This window comes from Erpetoichthys calabaricus, chromosome 8, assembly GCF_900747795.2.
Source record: "Erpetoichthys calabaricus chromosome 8, fErpCal1.3, whole genome shotgun sequence".
Taxonomy (NCBI): Eukaryota; Metazoa; Chordata; class Cladistia; order Polypteriformes; family Polypteridae; genus Erpetoichthys; species Erpetoichthys calabaricus.
In genome coordinates this window covers 34,997,633-35,013,024 of record NC_041401.2, presented here as the reverse complement: position 1 = coordinate 35,013,024, position 15,392 = coordinate 34,997,633, and the positions used below count along the sequence as shown (strand labels likewise).

Here is a 15,392-nt window from a genome sequence, read left to right as displayed (position 1 = left end):
GCCATCTGACAGTATCTAAATACAAGCTTAAGTATTTATTTTTTGAAATAAAAAAAAAAATCATTAAAACGTAAATGTCCTTGGAAGTTATAGTTTAAAGCTGTATTTACATTCCATAGTAGGCATACTTAGGCATTGTTAAGTGTTGGTTGTGCCTCTGTAGATAGTTTTTATTGGAGATCTGACTGATGGGTTGTATTGCTTAAATATACTTTATTGCTCTGAACAGACTTTTTCCCTTTTGGTTTATAGTGAGAAGAGGGGATGTCCTGGCAGCATGGAGTGGTATTCGTCCATTAGTCACAGACCCTAACTCCAAGGATACTCAGTCCATTTGTCGAAATCATATTCTTGATGTCAGTGAAAGTGGAATGGTAACAATTGCTGGTAATATTAATTGAAATCATTGCTTCACACTAAATATTTTTCTTTTGTAAACTGACTTTGATCAGTTTTGGAACTGTTATAAGAGATAACAGTTAAAGAAAGATTGTTGTAGCACAGTTCAAGGTACACACAGTATATCTTACACAGTGGCCATAATTAAGTGTATTGCCACACCATTATACAGTTAGTTTAGTTGGACACTAAGTGCAGACATTAAAATACATACAATGTGATCTGTAATAATTTATTACTGTGGTTCAAAATCAACACTATGGATTATGCAATATAGAGGAAACAAACTGTTGACACAGCACTGTATTTTAAACTTAGATTCTTTTTTTTTTTAGGTGGGAAATGGACAACGTATCGGGCAATGGCAGAGGAAACTATAGATGCAGCTATTAAAGCAAATGGTCTTAAAGCAGGACCCAGCAGAACTGTGGGCTTGGTGTTAGAAGGAGCCAAAGACTGGACTCCTACTACTTACATTCGCTTGGTTCAAGATTATGGTTTGGAGATTGAGGCAAGTAGCTTTTAAAAATTAGTCCAGTGTTTACATTGTTGTAGTATACTGCTTAATATTTAATTGTTTAATGCCAAAGATATTACCAAAAGATAACAGTCATACTTTTATTACAGGATAATTGTTTTAAGCCTTTCATTTAAAAATAATTCACTAGGTTAACATTTCTTGTCATCAGTAAATTTAGATAATTTGGCATGATTATTAGTCTTATTGGATATGTCTTTAAAATATAATTTCATCTTCAGTATGTAGTACAGTTTATATCATTGCTTATTCCTTTTGTTAAAAATATGTTTTTATTTTTTATTTTTTTATCCTTTTTGGGAAGAATGTGCAAGGAATACTTAATCTATAATTCTTATGTTTCAGAATGCATAAAAAGGTCAATATACTGATTTTTCTGACAGCACTTGACCTTTAATAAAGAACTAACAATAGCAAAAGATTGAAAATAACTTACTGTTTGTTTACTTCTTGTATTATAATCAAACTTCAGAGTCCATGCAGCTCTATTAAATTACTACAGTATAAAAAGACGTTCTTGTTTCTTTGTAGCAAATATTAAACTGTTTTCCATTAACCATAAGAAATGCTGTGTTTTCACAACATATCTGAATTAATAGGTTGCTCAGCATCTTGCTTCTACATATGGAGACAAGGCCTTTGATGTGGCTAAAATGGCTAAGGTTACTGGAAAAAGATGGCCTATAGTGGGAAAGAGGCTTGTGTCAGAATTTCCTTACATTGAATGTGAAGTAAGTATATTTAAATGAACATTATTGTTAAAAGACTCATTAATAAAGCACAATAGCAAAAAAAAATAAATTCCTCTACACTAATGTATCTGGATGAATTATGATGACACTGCTTCAGTTAATCCTTTTGTTCTCTTAGTTCTCTGTATCCTTGTGATAACAGTGCCTTATGTTTGAATGTAAATAGGCTGAGTAATGTAGAATGAAAAAAGCATATTATAAATACATTTTTGTCTAATTCTCAGAACAGCTTTATATAGTAGCAATCTAACTTGTCAAGTGATCCAAGCAGTAATTTGGTTGCATCCAAGGCAATAAAAATTGTCTTTTAGTTGATCAGTGTTTTATTGATATTTGTGTTACTGACACATTAACTACAAAAGTTCCCATGATGCAAAGATCAGAGCATGTGTGAATTAAAAAAAAATACACTTTAGGTTTCCAATACGACTTGTAATTTAATTTGTTTTTTGTGGTGAAAAGACTGCAAAAATATTAAAAAGTACATAATATGCACCGTGTTTTTGCATTTCTGGTCATAAAATACATATCTGCTTACAGTTAAAAAGAAATGTGTTGCACTTACTGTGAATTTTGTGCGTGGTCGCATTTAATCAGGTTCAGTATGCAGTCAAAGAGTACGCTTGTACAGCCATAGATGTCATTGCACGCCGTACTCGTCTGGGGTTCCTGAATGTTCAGGCTGCGGATGAAGCACTGCCAAAAATTGTAGAAATCATGGGTAAAGAACTGAAGTGGAGTGAACAGAAGAAAAGGGTAAGGTGTCAACAGTTATATTCCTTTTTTACTTAGTGGAATATTAAAATATAATCTAAACACTTTGCATACCTTGGCTAAGTCTTTTTGCTTATATGCAGTATTTTGAGACTTAAATCATCATTAGCACAGACTATATCCCAACCCTTTTCTGTTTAAACTCCAGTCACATTTTCAAATTGCATAAAATACCCACAAATAAAAACATGGTTTATTTGGTTACATGTAATAGCTCTTTTGACCCTGGTGAAAAAAGAGACCACAATATAATTAGAATAGTAAAAGAAATTGATAGCAATATAATGATTTAGTATTCAGTGCCCTGCTAATGTCCAGGATTATGGGAAGAAGAGGAGTTGCCTTTAGATCGTCTGAATCTTTATGGGATTGTAGCCACTCACAGGTATGATTAAAGCAGACAATATGCCTGATGCAGCTGAGTAATGCAAAGTCTTCCATCAAGATTCAGTTTTGCCATAGTATTCTGATACGTATCATCAAAAGAGTGTCTTCTGTCTTAATTGTCAGTTTATCAGTACTGTCTACTTACATTTATGATTGCATCAGTGGCATCATTTATACATAGTATTTAAGAGATGCAGATATTTCCAAACAGTGGTTTTATTATGTTAAATGTATCAAATGGAAATTAATCCAGTTTGAAATAACCTAAAGTGAAGGCACTGTGCTTTGCCATTACTGTTCCTATCACCTTCACCATTGTTGATAATGTGTACAGTCAAAGGTCTGCAAAATCCTTAAATGACCTAGTATACACCTTCTGGTACTTGTGTATTCTTCTTCACTTACTCTTTGATCTTAACACTTCAATCATTGAGAATGTCAGTTTTCTTTAAGTATGTGTCCATTTTAAAAGTGGGCCTACGTCTCAATTTTTAAACTGTTAATATATTTTAAAAAACTGTCCCTATCCTCTTTAGGTGTCTGATGATATTTCGTACTATTGAGCTATTTATAGCACTCTCAGTTACATTATATTTTGAGTCCCTCTCGTATGCGACACAACAGTTGTGATCACAGTCATCTCTAACAGTTAGAAAGCAGTAGGTGACAAAACCACAATGGCAGGCTACCCTATAAAGGCAGAGTAAAATCTGTGCGGAGTGTCACATACTGCATGAGAGCCAAACTGTTTGGTTTATGGTGCAGCTGACTCACTGAAATGTTAGCTGGAGTGAAGAGACAAGGTTATGTGTTGAAACAGTGAGGACATGGAGCTTGTTTCATATGTATGCTAAATTCAAGTGAAGCAGTTTTATCAAATACATAGAAAAAAAACATTTTTCTACCCCAGAATCTATTACTCTGGACCTTTGGTGTTTGTTTTCATGTATAATGTGTTGTTTAGGCGGCACGGTGGCGCAGTGGGTAGCGCTGCTGCCTCGCAGTTGGGTGATCTGGGGACCTGGGTTCGCTTCCCGGGTCCTCCCTGCGTGGAGTTTGCATGTTCTCCCCGTGTCTGCATGGGTTTCCTCCGGGGGCTCCGGTTTCCTCCCACAGTCCAAAGACATGCAGGTTAGGTGGATTGGCGATTCTAAATTGGCCCTAGTGTGTGCTTGGTGTGTGGGTGTGTGTGTGTGTGTCCTGCGGTGGGTTGGCACCCTGCCCAGGATTGTTTCCTGCCTTGTGCCCTGTGTTGGCTGGGTTTGGCTCCAGCAGACCCCCGTGACCCTGTGTTCGGATTCAGCGGGTTAGAAAATGGATGGATGGATGTGTTGTTTATAACTGACATAACATTTTCTCTCCTGCCTTTTTTTTTCTGTCCTCCTGGCCATACGACCTTACCTTTTTCTTTGTTACATACTGTATCATATTATTGCCTAATCTGGTTTGTTTATGTTTTGTAATAACTTTTAATTTATTTTGTAAAGAACTTTGAACTATATTGTTTGTATGAAAATGTGCTATATAAATAAATGTTGTTGTTAACAAAATTAATTTGAGCTATATTTTAGATTATAATTACAAGATCATAAAGAACAAAATTTATAAAGACCTTCATTGAAGAATGCTGAAAGATATCCACTGCCACCCAAAAGTAATTTTGAAATACATAAAAAAAATTGTTCAATGCACATTAACAGTACAAGATCTGAGATTAATGCTTTATCTAGACAACCGCTTGTACTTTTACATGCAGTTTGCAAACACAATGCCTGGTCATTAATCGAGAGTTGGCTAATACGCAAGAGTGCCTCCTACTGCAGCACTTCTAACACGTCCTGTAGCATTTGGCATTCTTTGGATGCCTGCCATCCACACATAGGCTGTGCTCAAATTTGCTTAGCTTCATAAATTTGACAAATCAGGTTATGTGGGATTGTGGCATTTCAAAACTGTGCTGATGTTCTTTCACACCACTTCATATAATCCCTTCCTCATTTATAGCAGTACAACTGCAAAATGCTTAATAACAACATTTTTCACTGTATTCTAAAAATTGCCATTACAGTATTTTGTTAATCAATCTGTTTGTCTGAAATAATTTTATTTTGTATTAATGTATTTTTTATTGCACAGTTATAACTTACCTTAAAATAAAAGTTAAATGTTTTCTCACAGTGCCATCAGTGTACTCTAAATTGAGAAATGAGGTAGCGTATAATCGTTGAAAACACCAAAAAACATCCTAGAAAATGAAACCAAGACATCAGATTTAGTAGTTTTTGATGTATACCAATTACAAGATCTACTTTTAAAGCCTATGAATTCAAAATTTTTATAATGCAAAATTTGACTTTAATGATTTTGCAGTCACAATTTACATTATCATCCTTTTAGGGAATTTGATAATTATATTTTTGCATATTTAAATACTTACAGGAAGAGCTTCAAGCAGCAAAACAGTTCCTTTACTATGAAATGGGATATAAAACACGATCAGAACAGCTTACCAATATTTCTGAAATCAGCTTGTCTGCTGCTGATGTGGACAGGTAGAATCTTCACTTCTTCACCTTCATATGTGCTATATTGCTAATGATTATGCTGCCTTATAATTTTCCTTGACTTTTATTTTAAAGGTACAAGAAGAGGTTTCACAAATTTGACACACAAAAGAAGGGATTTATAACAATTGTTGATGTCCAGCATGTACTCGAGGTAATCTTTGTTTATTTCTTCATTCTTATTTTATGTCTTTTAGGAAAATGACATTCAAAACCTTGAGATTTTATTTTATTTATTTTTTTACATCAGAGTTCATACATGTCTATACATATAATCTTTTAGTGGGTGTATAAATGGAGTAGAGACAGTATTATTCGGTGACAGTAAAAAATACTTTAAATGATGTTTCAATAATATAAAACTCATAACCATTCAGATATGATTAACAGATATTAGGTGTACTTAAGATTTTATGCAGGTAATTTCATTTGATAACTTTTGAACATATAGTATTATATTAAAGCTGTATAAGGTACTTGTACAATATATTGCATACAGTGCCTTTTGATAAATTATGCTTTGTTTAAATTCTATCTTGTGTCTGGATTGACACCTTGAGGACATAGCTTCTTATAAGTGATCTGTTACAGAATACCCAACATTGTACGTTTTCTACAGTTTTGTTTATGTCCACATTTACTTGTATATTTTTAATGGTTTCCTTTTTGGGCTCTTTATCCAGATGGATTTAGGGGCATTTAAGTCTAGGCATCTGGGTAAACACAGCAAAATCTGTAGCCTACTTCACTGTTTCCAATAATGGCAGAGGAACTGCATGTGGCCCTTGTCATAAAACACAGATGGCTAAATGAGTCAGAAATGGAGATGTGAATGCACTGTCACAGAGTGTATATTTGGCTTCTAGTATTTAATGGCCAATCAAAGTAAAGTTAATGAAGAAAATTCTGGAGTTTTACTGCTATAGGTTGATAAGTAGGTCATAAGTCAGTAGTGTACTTCATGTGACCAATTTCAAGATTTTTGAACGAATGTTGAGGACCCAATTTGTCAAGATTGTAGTTCTGTACCAGCACAAATCACATATCAAATAAGTACTTTGTTAACATTCATGACTTTTACATAAATATAAAACATTTAAACGGGTTCTTCCCTCTGTTTTGATTGGTGATTTTAGTTGCAACAACAAATCTGGTAGTTTGACAGACTAATGAGGTGCATTTTATTAAGTTAATTTTTTGTTTTTTAGGCTTTTTATGCAAAGGTCTTAGGCTGATAGTAAATATTATCTCATAATATTTGGGAAATGTAGTAAGCCAGGACATCTTGTCAGCAAACACACAATGTTTGTTTTTTTTCAGTTCAGTTCAAATACACCTGCGTTTGGTATTCCTTTTCTTTGCATTTGTATGCATTGTAGGCATGGTGGCGCAGTGGGTAGTGCTGCTGCCTCGCAGTTAGGAGACCCGGGTTTGTTTCCCGGGTCCTCCCTGTGTGGAGTTTGTGCGTGCTTGGTGTGTGTGTGTGTGTGTGTGTGTGTGTGTGTGTGTGTGTGTGTGTGCATGCCCTGCGGTGGGCTGGTGCCCTTCCCGGGGTTTGTTTCCTGCCTTGCACCCTGTGTTGGCTGGGATTGGCTCCAGCAGACCCCCGTGACCTGTGACGATGTGGGTTTGCTGCATGCTCCCGTCTGCTGTCCGGGAGCCCTTGAACCCTACACCATCGATAATGTTACTGATGAGCTAGACAGTGAGGCGATAACAGTGGAGCAAGGGGATGGTGTAGCAAAGTGCTTTTATTTAAAACAATCAACAAAACAGTGTTCAAATTAAATAAAGTGCAGTGTCTTAAAAACAGTCTTCAATAAATAAATAATCCAATAAAACCAGAAATGAAAAGTGGAGGTTAAAAACAATGGAAAAAAACAATCCATTAAAAACGAGGTTTAAACAATGCAGGAAGCAGTCTTTTAAAATACAATTCAGAGCCCGGTGCTTCTTTTACCTGGCGTCTCTCCTGCTTCACTCATCTGGGCCCCGCAGCAGGCGAGATGCTCTCTCTGCAGCTGATCTTCACTCTGCTCGATCGATCTGGAGGCCTCCCGATCCCTGGTTTCGGTCGCGCACTCATCCCAGACCCGAGACTTGGTTTCCTTGATGACCAGGACACTCACATCAAGCACTTCACCACCAAGCCTCCCAACTCCTGCTGCCTTCCCTGCCTTACGCGGCCAGTCGTCCTTCACTGGTCACTCCCACCACATGATCATTCAGCAGGAGCGACCACTACTACTACTCCTGGGTGTCGGCCCAACACCCAGGCTTCTCGTACAGCTGCATGTGAGCCTGCACTCGCTCGCTCGCTCTCCCGCACCGGCTTTCTCTCTCTCTCTCTCTCCCCTGCATCCTGCTTTCTCCCTTCCTAGCCAACTTGCACTTCTATATATCGAGAGGGAGTAGCAGCTGCGACAAATTAGCAGCCCCAGGATCAATCACGGATGCGGGCAGTCTCTCACCTGTGCACTTAGGTGAGAAACACCCACACCGCAAATCGCCCTGAGAACTGCTGCAGCCAAACAACCACCACGCCCCCTCACCAAGCCGCGAGCGCAGTGATTATTTATTTAAAACTGGCCTTTGCTGAGAGCTGTGGACCTGCTATACCACATGACCCTGTAGTTGGGATATAGCTGGTTGGATAATGGATGGATGGATGGATGGATGGATGGATGGATGGATGGATGGATGGATGGATGGATGGATGGATGGATGGATGGATATGCATTGTATTTCCTGATGAGCGTTCATTGGTTGTCACCTCTCATGCATACAGAGTCCGCACCCATAAACAAAGACAAATTCAAGCCTGTTTGATTTTGTCTATTTTAAGTGGATGCAACTAAACCACAGTTTTTAGACTACGAGTCATGACCCAGATTAGGTCGTGGACATGTTTGTAGTCAGTTACTATATGATTGTATAGTAAAATTAGCAGTTTGTCCAAGCATGAACTCTGTAACATAGTTTCCTCTACTATTTAATGCACTAGCATGCAATCTGAGATGTAGCACTACACTGTTGACACATCACAGAATGCAGCACTATATTAAAACAATCAAACTGAGGTAACTGGTAAGCAAAGACACATATAAGAAAGAAAGAGGGAGAGAATTGGGAATGGCATAGATGTTATTTGAGGTGAAGGGTACTAGTTTGAAATGTGGAAATAAAAATAATGGTTACAGTATAAAAATGTGATGATTTTCGGGGTGTTGTGAGAGGTGAGTCAATAACGTGTGGATATAAAGTATATAGCCTTTTTTTTAAATGTTAATGCTACATGCTCTGAACTACTGGTTGGTGCCTCATCACTTCATCACTGCTACGGCATACATGAAACCTAAATCTGTAAAAGAGGTACAAAAAAAATTTTGTGTTATAGTTTAGTATTCCTTGACAAAGAAGAATTGCTTCTCATAACACTGTTTTAAAGTTTACTGATAGTGTGAAGAACATGTTTGTTGGACCACTGAGAACTATAAGAATACCAGAAAATAAATGAAAAGGTGTTACAGGTTGTAGAGCAGAGCTTTGAAAATATAGCACAATGTCAGCCTGTGGCATTAATCTTGGGATTAATAAAGTATCTATCTATCTATCTATCTATCTATCTATCTATCTATCTATCTATCTATCTATCTATCTATCTATCTATCTATCTATCTATCTATCTATCTATCTATCTATCTATCTATCTATCTATCTATCTATCTATCTATCTATCTGTCTATCTATCTATCTATCTATCTATCTATCTATCTATCTATCTATCTATCTATCTATCTATCTAATCTTCAAAGTAGATTGTTTGCTGAATCCTATCCCTATATAACATACATTTAGCGCATACATATTTTAGCAATACTGTTTATTTGAATTATTGCATTAGATCTATTTGCAAACATATTTAGAAAAATGTATTGTTTGTGGAGCTCATTTGAAAAAGTAATTTGAAAATAATGATGTTATTTAAGGAAGGCAATGTAAATGAAACTATTAATTCATTATTTTATTTCTCTTTTTAAAATTTTTTTATTGAAGATTCATAATTTTAAAGTACTATATATTTTATTCCTTATCTGGCACCATAAATCAGGTGAGTAAGTTAAGTGGCCATTCATGCAGTCCTTCAAAAATCATAACATTATGCTATTGCACGCTTTAAGACCATGTCACATTTTATGACTTTTCCGTGATTTTCAGTTCTACCATTCATTAATATAATCATAGAAAATCTGAGGCAGGTGTCGGTTTGCTTCCTTGAACGTTAGCTGTATAGTCTGACATACCCTGTGGCTTTCTTCAACTACTCTACAACTCACTCTGACAAAATTAAACAGGTTTGATTTTGACTTTAGTTGTTGGGATGGTGTTGTTGTGTGCATGAGAGCTGACGACTGATGAATGCTCATCTGAAAGTTCAATGCACATAATGCAACAAAGAGGAACAAAAAATACATGAGCTTTGAGCCTCACAAACAGATGAAAAGTTTATCTATGTGATGTTTTGTGTTTTATATACCAAAAAAAAAATCAAGGTTTTGGCCTGACTTGCTATACCTGCTGTACCTTCATACAGTATGAGCACCGTCATTCAGCACATTATTGGTTAAGAGTGAAAAGGGTGAACACCACTGTGCTGTGAAGTTGGCATACAGTTGCATAATTTGGCATGCTCAGCAATTATCAATTGTGTAAACTGACATAGTCAGCTGCAAGAACATCAGTGGAAGTCAGCATGTTTGACATACCCTCCGACTAAATGTTGAGTAATGTAACATTGACTTTATAAATCATTTACTTCTCTCAGCTCTACTAAAGCTTACGCAAAGCTTTTACACTGCCAGTGATGTACCTCAGGAATCTGTTCCCTGCTTTGGATAAGTATTGTTTTATTAACAATATGTTCTCTTTCCATCTTTCTCAATTAGTAATGTTCATGTGATAAATATACTTAAATTGAAACAAAAAAGTTTACTTTTTTTATTATATGACAATTATTATTTGCCTATGTATGGACTCTGCTGTCATTATGGTAATAATCGTCTTATTTGGGACATGTAGTTAAAAGGTTTACAGACCCTGAGTGAAATTAAAGTTCAGTAATCATCCGTACTATGTGTAGAAATAGTAACTACTAAAATATTTGTATTTTTTTTTTTCTGAAATTAACAACAAAGGATTTTCAGTGAATCCTGGTATTTGGAAAGTATAATGTCTGTGTATTTGAGCATCTGTGGTAAAAATTGTATAGACACTGAAACTAAGAACAATTATATAGATTCTTATAGAATATTGTGGATAACTTGCACTTACAGTATTATTCTTAATAGCTGATTATGTTTTGGTGAACTCCAGCTATTCAACTTTAAGCTTTTAGCATTTGAAGTTTTTAAAGACAATGCCAACAACTGCAAAAACATTTGAGCTTTTAAGTTTACAATTTTCAGGTAAATTGTTCAATAATTAATTTTACAAATGAAGGGAATAAATATACTGTAAGTCTGAATGTTTAATATTTTAGTTATATAAAAAATAAGAATTACAGTTTTGAAATGTTTTTGCTTTTAATAGAACTAAGACTTGAAAAATAAACTATAGTGAGTTTGCATCTTGCATGTGTTTTGGTAAATTCACACCATATACTGTATTCTTGTTGCAAGTATGGAAAAGGTCGTGTGCTGGCCACATCAGATTTTATTACTTTCTCGTATATATAGTATAGAGAAATTATATGAATTATGAAAAAATTCGACCTCAACATTTTGATGAATCTTGACGTTTTTAGACCTTTCTGAGTCTGAAAATACCATTTTTAAAATTATGTCTGTCTGTCTGTAGGTGTGTAAACACACTAACTCAAAAACACTTTGAAATAGGTCAATGAGATTTGGAAACTTGATTTATATTAAAAATAAGGAATCCTATTAACTTTTGGGTTTTACACCTAAGAAGTCTGCCATCTACCACATCCTGACACTGAGGGTCCTCATGTAGTGCAAACGCGAATATCGGCAGAGTTTCTTTGCAGCCTTTGTTGATTTTCAGAAAGCATTTGACTCAATTGATCGAGTTGCCCTGTGGGACATCCTGAGACTTCACAGGATCTCCTCAAAGTTGCCTAATCTCATGGCATACCTGTATACTGGTACTTGTGAGTGCTGTGCAGAGTGGAGGCAGAGCCTCTGCATTTTTCCCAGTTGATTCTGGGGTTTGTCAGAGGTGTGTTCTTGTTCCTACTCAGTTCAGTTCTTGCATGGATTGTTCTGTTGGGCAGGGTCATGGGGTCCAGTGGCTGTGGGGCATCTGTTGATCAAGAGAGATTCACTGATCTTGATTTTGCTGATGATGCTGTGATGTTCGCAGAGTCATTGGAGCCTCTGATCAGGGAAAGGGGTGTGAAGCGCTTCCGATACCTTTGCAAAAGGATGAAGGTCCAAGTCTTTAGAGTCTGGTGCTTCCTGTATTACTAGATGGTTGTGAGACAAGGACGCTATCCAGTGACCCGAGACAAAGACTGGACTCCTTCGGTACCGTGTCTCTTCAGAGAATCCTTAGGTACCGCTGGTTTGACTTTGTGTCGAATGAGCAGTTGCTCATGGAGTCCCAAATGAGGCACATTACCTGCATTGTGAGGGAGTGTGGCCATGTGCTGCAATACCCCAAGGATGATCTTGCTCGCAGGATACTCATTGTTGAGGACCCATGCAGCTGGACCAGGCCAAGGGGATGCCCACGTAACACTTGGCTGCGGCAGATAGATGGTCATTCTTGGAGGGTGTGATTGGACCTCATCTCTGCCTGGGGGTTTGTCAACCAGGATCCTGAGATGAGTCATTGTTTGATGGGTGCGGCAACAAGCTGTACCAGTGCATGCTCCCCACCCTTAAAAGAAGCACCTGTAAACCAGACAAATTTCATTTTCCAACATAATCTTTGAGAACAGCAATACACTTTTACAAAGCTTTTCAGTGGCACTCAAATAAAACTTTATCAAAGAAGGACATACAAAGTGTCTAGTGTATTAAAGTGTTTATCAGAAGAGAGATTTTGGAACAAATAATGACATGGGTGAGCTTATTTGGTGATGATCCTTTTGGCATGATTTATGACACTGGATCAATTTATGCATCCATCCATTATCAAACCCAGTTATTCTCCTTCAGGCCTGCAGTTATCCATAGTCCATTCCAATCAACATCAGTTACAAGGAACAAGCAATTCAATTATAAGAAAAGCACAATCATGTACACAGTGATATTTACTCAAACAGGACCAATTTAGAATCACCACTTAGACTACCTCTTACTGTATTTCTTTGGGAAACGGCTGAAAAACTTGGAAAAAATGTATGTGGACATGAGGAGAAAGTGCAATTTCCACACCAACAGTAACCTGGGCAGTTTTCAAACTCAGATCCATGGAGCTATTATGCAATTCACTTCTATGTTCTACAGTTTTTATATCAAATATTTTAACATTGTCTTTCTGCTAGGTAGTCATGGAATGAATATAAACATTAAGAAGCTTAGATCATTTTATGGAAAGAAAGTTTTAAATGTATGTTTAATGGCACCTACTGACTGTGTGTTTAAGTATTCAGTGATGCTTCTTTTCGCAGAGTATTAGTGTCCAAATCGATGAAAATACTCTCCATGAAATTCTAAATGAAGTTGACCTGAATAAAAATGGACAAGTTGAACTCAATGAATTTCTTCAGGTAGGAACTGATTTTATGAGTGATTCACATATTTTCTTTTTTTAATCACCTTAATTAAATCCCATTTCAAAGACGTTATTCTGAAATGTCTTTCTTAAAATGTGCATTAATAAAATATGTAAGGTTTTTTTCATCTATTTGTTATTATTTCAGAAAATAATACCTATATAAGAATTTGATATAATGTTTTGCCTTATGCAAAAATGCAAATGTAAATGCAAATTGGTAGTTTATTGTATAATTTTTTCAGAAATTGAGTGTAAGTGGGTACTCAAGTGTATTACATAATGGACTGACAACTAGTCCAGAGAATCATAATTTGTGCCCAGTTTCTAATGGGGTAGACTTCGAAAGCCTTTAGCGGAGTTTAATTTAGAAATGATGGATGGATACATTTTGTGTGTTTGGTGAAATCAAAATTCATAAAAGTCTTTTGTATGAATACAAGAATATTGTGCATCACTGAATTAATAACATAACTGAAAATATAACTTAACCTTTTAAAATAAACAATTACAGAAACTACTGTCTTTGTTGGGAGTCTTTCATCTTTTTGGACATAGTAATCTCTAGGCAAGATTGACCTGTATAACAGGTTAATGAAAAGAAGGATGGATGAATATTACTTGCTTCATGTTCATGCCTGAGTGTTAATGTGACTATATTTTATCCAGTATACAAGTTTGTTTTTTTTCACATTCTGGCTTAGGCAGGTATTTCGATTGACTGCCAGGTCTTCCCTGCAGTGTGACAATGATGAATGCTGAACATGAGATAAATTAATGCTGGGGATTTTGGTCAATGTCAGCCCTTTCTTCACTGTGTCAAGTTAAACAAACAAGATCAAGGCAAAGGAAATAGTAATTGTCCCTCCCGAGATAAGCCCCGTATAACTGCATACAGGAAGTAAAATTGCAAGAATCTCAGTCACTGGATTCCTGACTCATTTGTAGAAATCATATAGGTTTAAATGTACAGTGCTTTGATATCAAATCCTTTAAACCTTAAGGCAAAATGTATTTTTTGTTTCTGATAAAATGTATTACATTTAGTGAAATTCCACAACTACTTTTCCTCCTGAAAATTGAAGACATAACAAAAATTAACTGTTAAAGTGTTACATTCAGATTTCTGTGGCTACAATATTAAGTCTGTATGATAACTTTTTTATGTATATTTCTCAGTAGGTTGTAGGAATGAGTGTCAATGTACCAGAATCTTAAAATGGAAGACAAAATGTGGATTATTGTGTAGATATTTGGGGTCTGACAGAGCATAACTGATAGAAATGTGCTTAGTAGAGGTTCTTCAAAGACGGAAGATGTTGGATTGAATACACCAGGGCTGAAAAAAACAGATGTGCCACAAATGAACAGTCATTTTGTAAATAGGTTATTAACATTTGTGTTGATAAAGAAAATGTATTCTGTGGAATGGTAAAAATTAATTTACAAGCATAAAAGTGACATGGACTGAGCCAAACAAGGTCCTAATAAGGGAGAGAAACAGAGACTGGGATGATGTGTGTTGTATCGCAAGGACTCAAATGAGGATATTACCAAGGAGCAGTATACTCTGATTGTACTGACAGCCTCAAAGGAGCCACAGGGCAATATACACCAATAACCACAAAACCAAGAGAAGTTAAAAGAACACCTCACTGACAGAATGTATTACATAGATAGACAGAACTTTGTCACCAAGGGGAACTTTTTACAGAAGCTCTTTAAATAAATAAACATACACTTTGGTCTGAACATACACCAGAATGACTGTAATGCAAGAAAATTAAAAAGTGGGAAAATTTCTGAATTGGCTATCACAGTCGCAGTGAGGCATTATGCAGGCATATTGCTATTGGTATAAATGAGCCCCAGTAGTGTTTCTTGACACACTTAGTCCTGTGTTAATGTGTCACAGAAAGGATGTGCAGTGTTGTTCGTAACAGCATTCAGTTTTGCTTTAATTCTCCAGTAGCTGTGTCCTAAAACTGAGTTTGTCCTTTTAATTAATTTGTTGATTTGGTGAGCCTCACTTAAAGTGCTGTTACCAGCCTAGCACACCACAGCGTAGAAAATAACAATGATCATCACAAAGTTATAGAAGATGTGAAGGATGTCATTTCCACATTAAAGGAAAGCTGTCTCAGGGATAAAGAGTCTGCTCTGCTCTTTCTTATATTGCTCCCCTGTGTTCTGAGACCAGTCCAACCTGTCATTAATGTTGTCCCCCAAGTATTTGTG

General features: G+C 36.1%; 1 protein-coding gene across 1 annotated transcript in view; it reads left to right on the top strand.

Annotated features, from left to right (window-relative positions):
- Positions 1–15,392, top strand: part of gpd2 (glycerol-3-phosphate dehydrogenase 2 (mitochondrial)) — a 177,918-nt gene that overhangs the window by 147,902 nt on the left and 14,624 nt on the right. Inside the window, exons 10-16 of the mRNA XM_028806453.2 lie at positions 253–387; positions 735–910; positions 1,537–1,668; positions 2,287–2,445; positions 5,290–5,402; positions 5,490–5,568; positions 13,051–13,149. Coding sequence (XP_028662286.2) covers positions 253–387; positions 735–910; positions 1,537–1,668; positions 2,287–2,445; positions 5,290–5,402; positions 5,490–5,568; positions 13,051–13,149 — 893 coding nt within the window. The remainder of the gene's footprint in view (positions 1–252; positions 388–734; positions 911–1,536; positions 1,669–2,286; positions 2,446–5,289; positions 5,403–5,489; positions 5,569–13,050; positions 13,150–15,392) is intronic.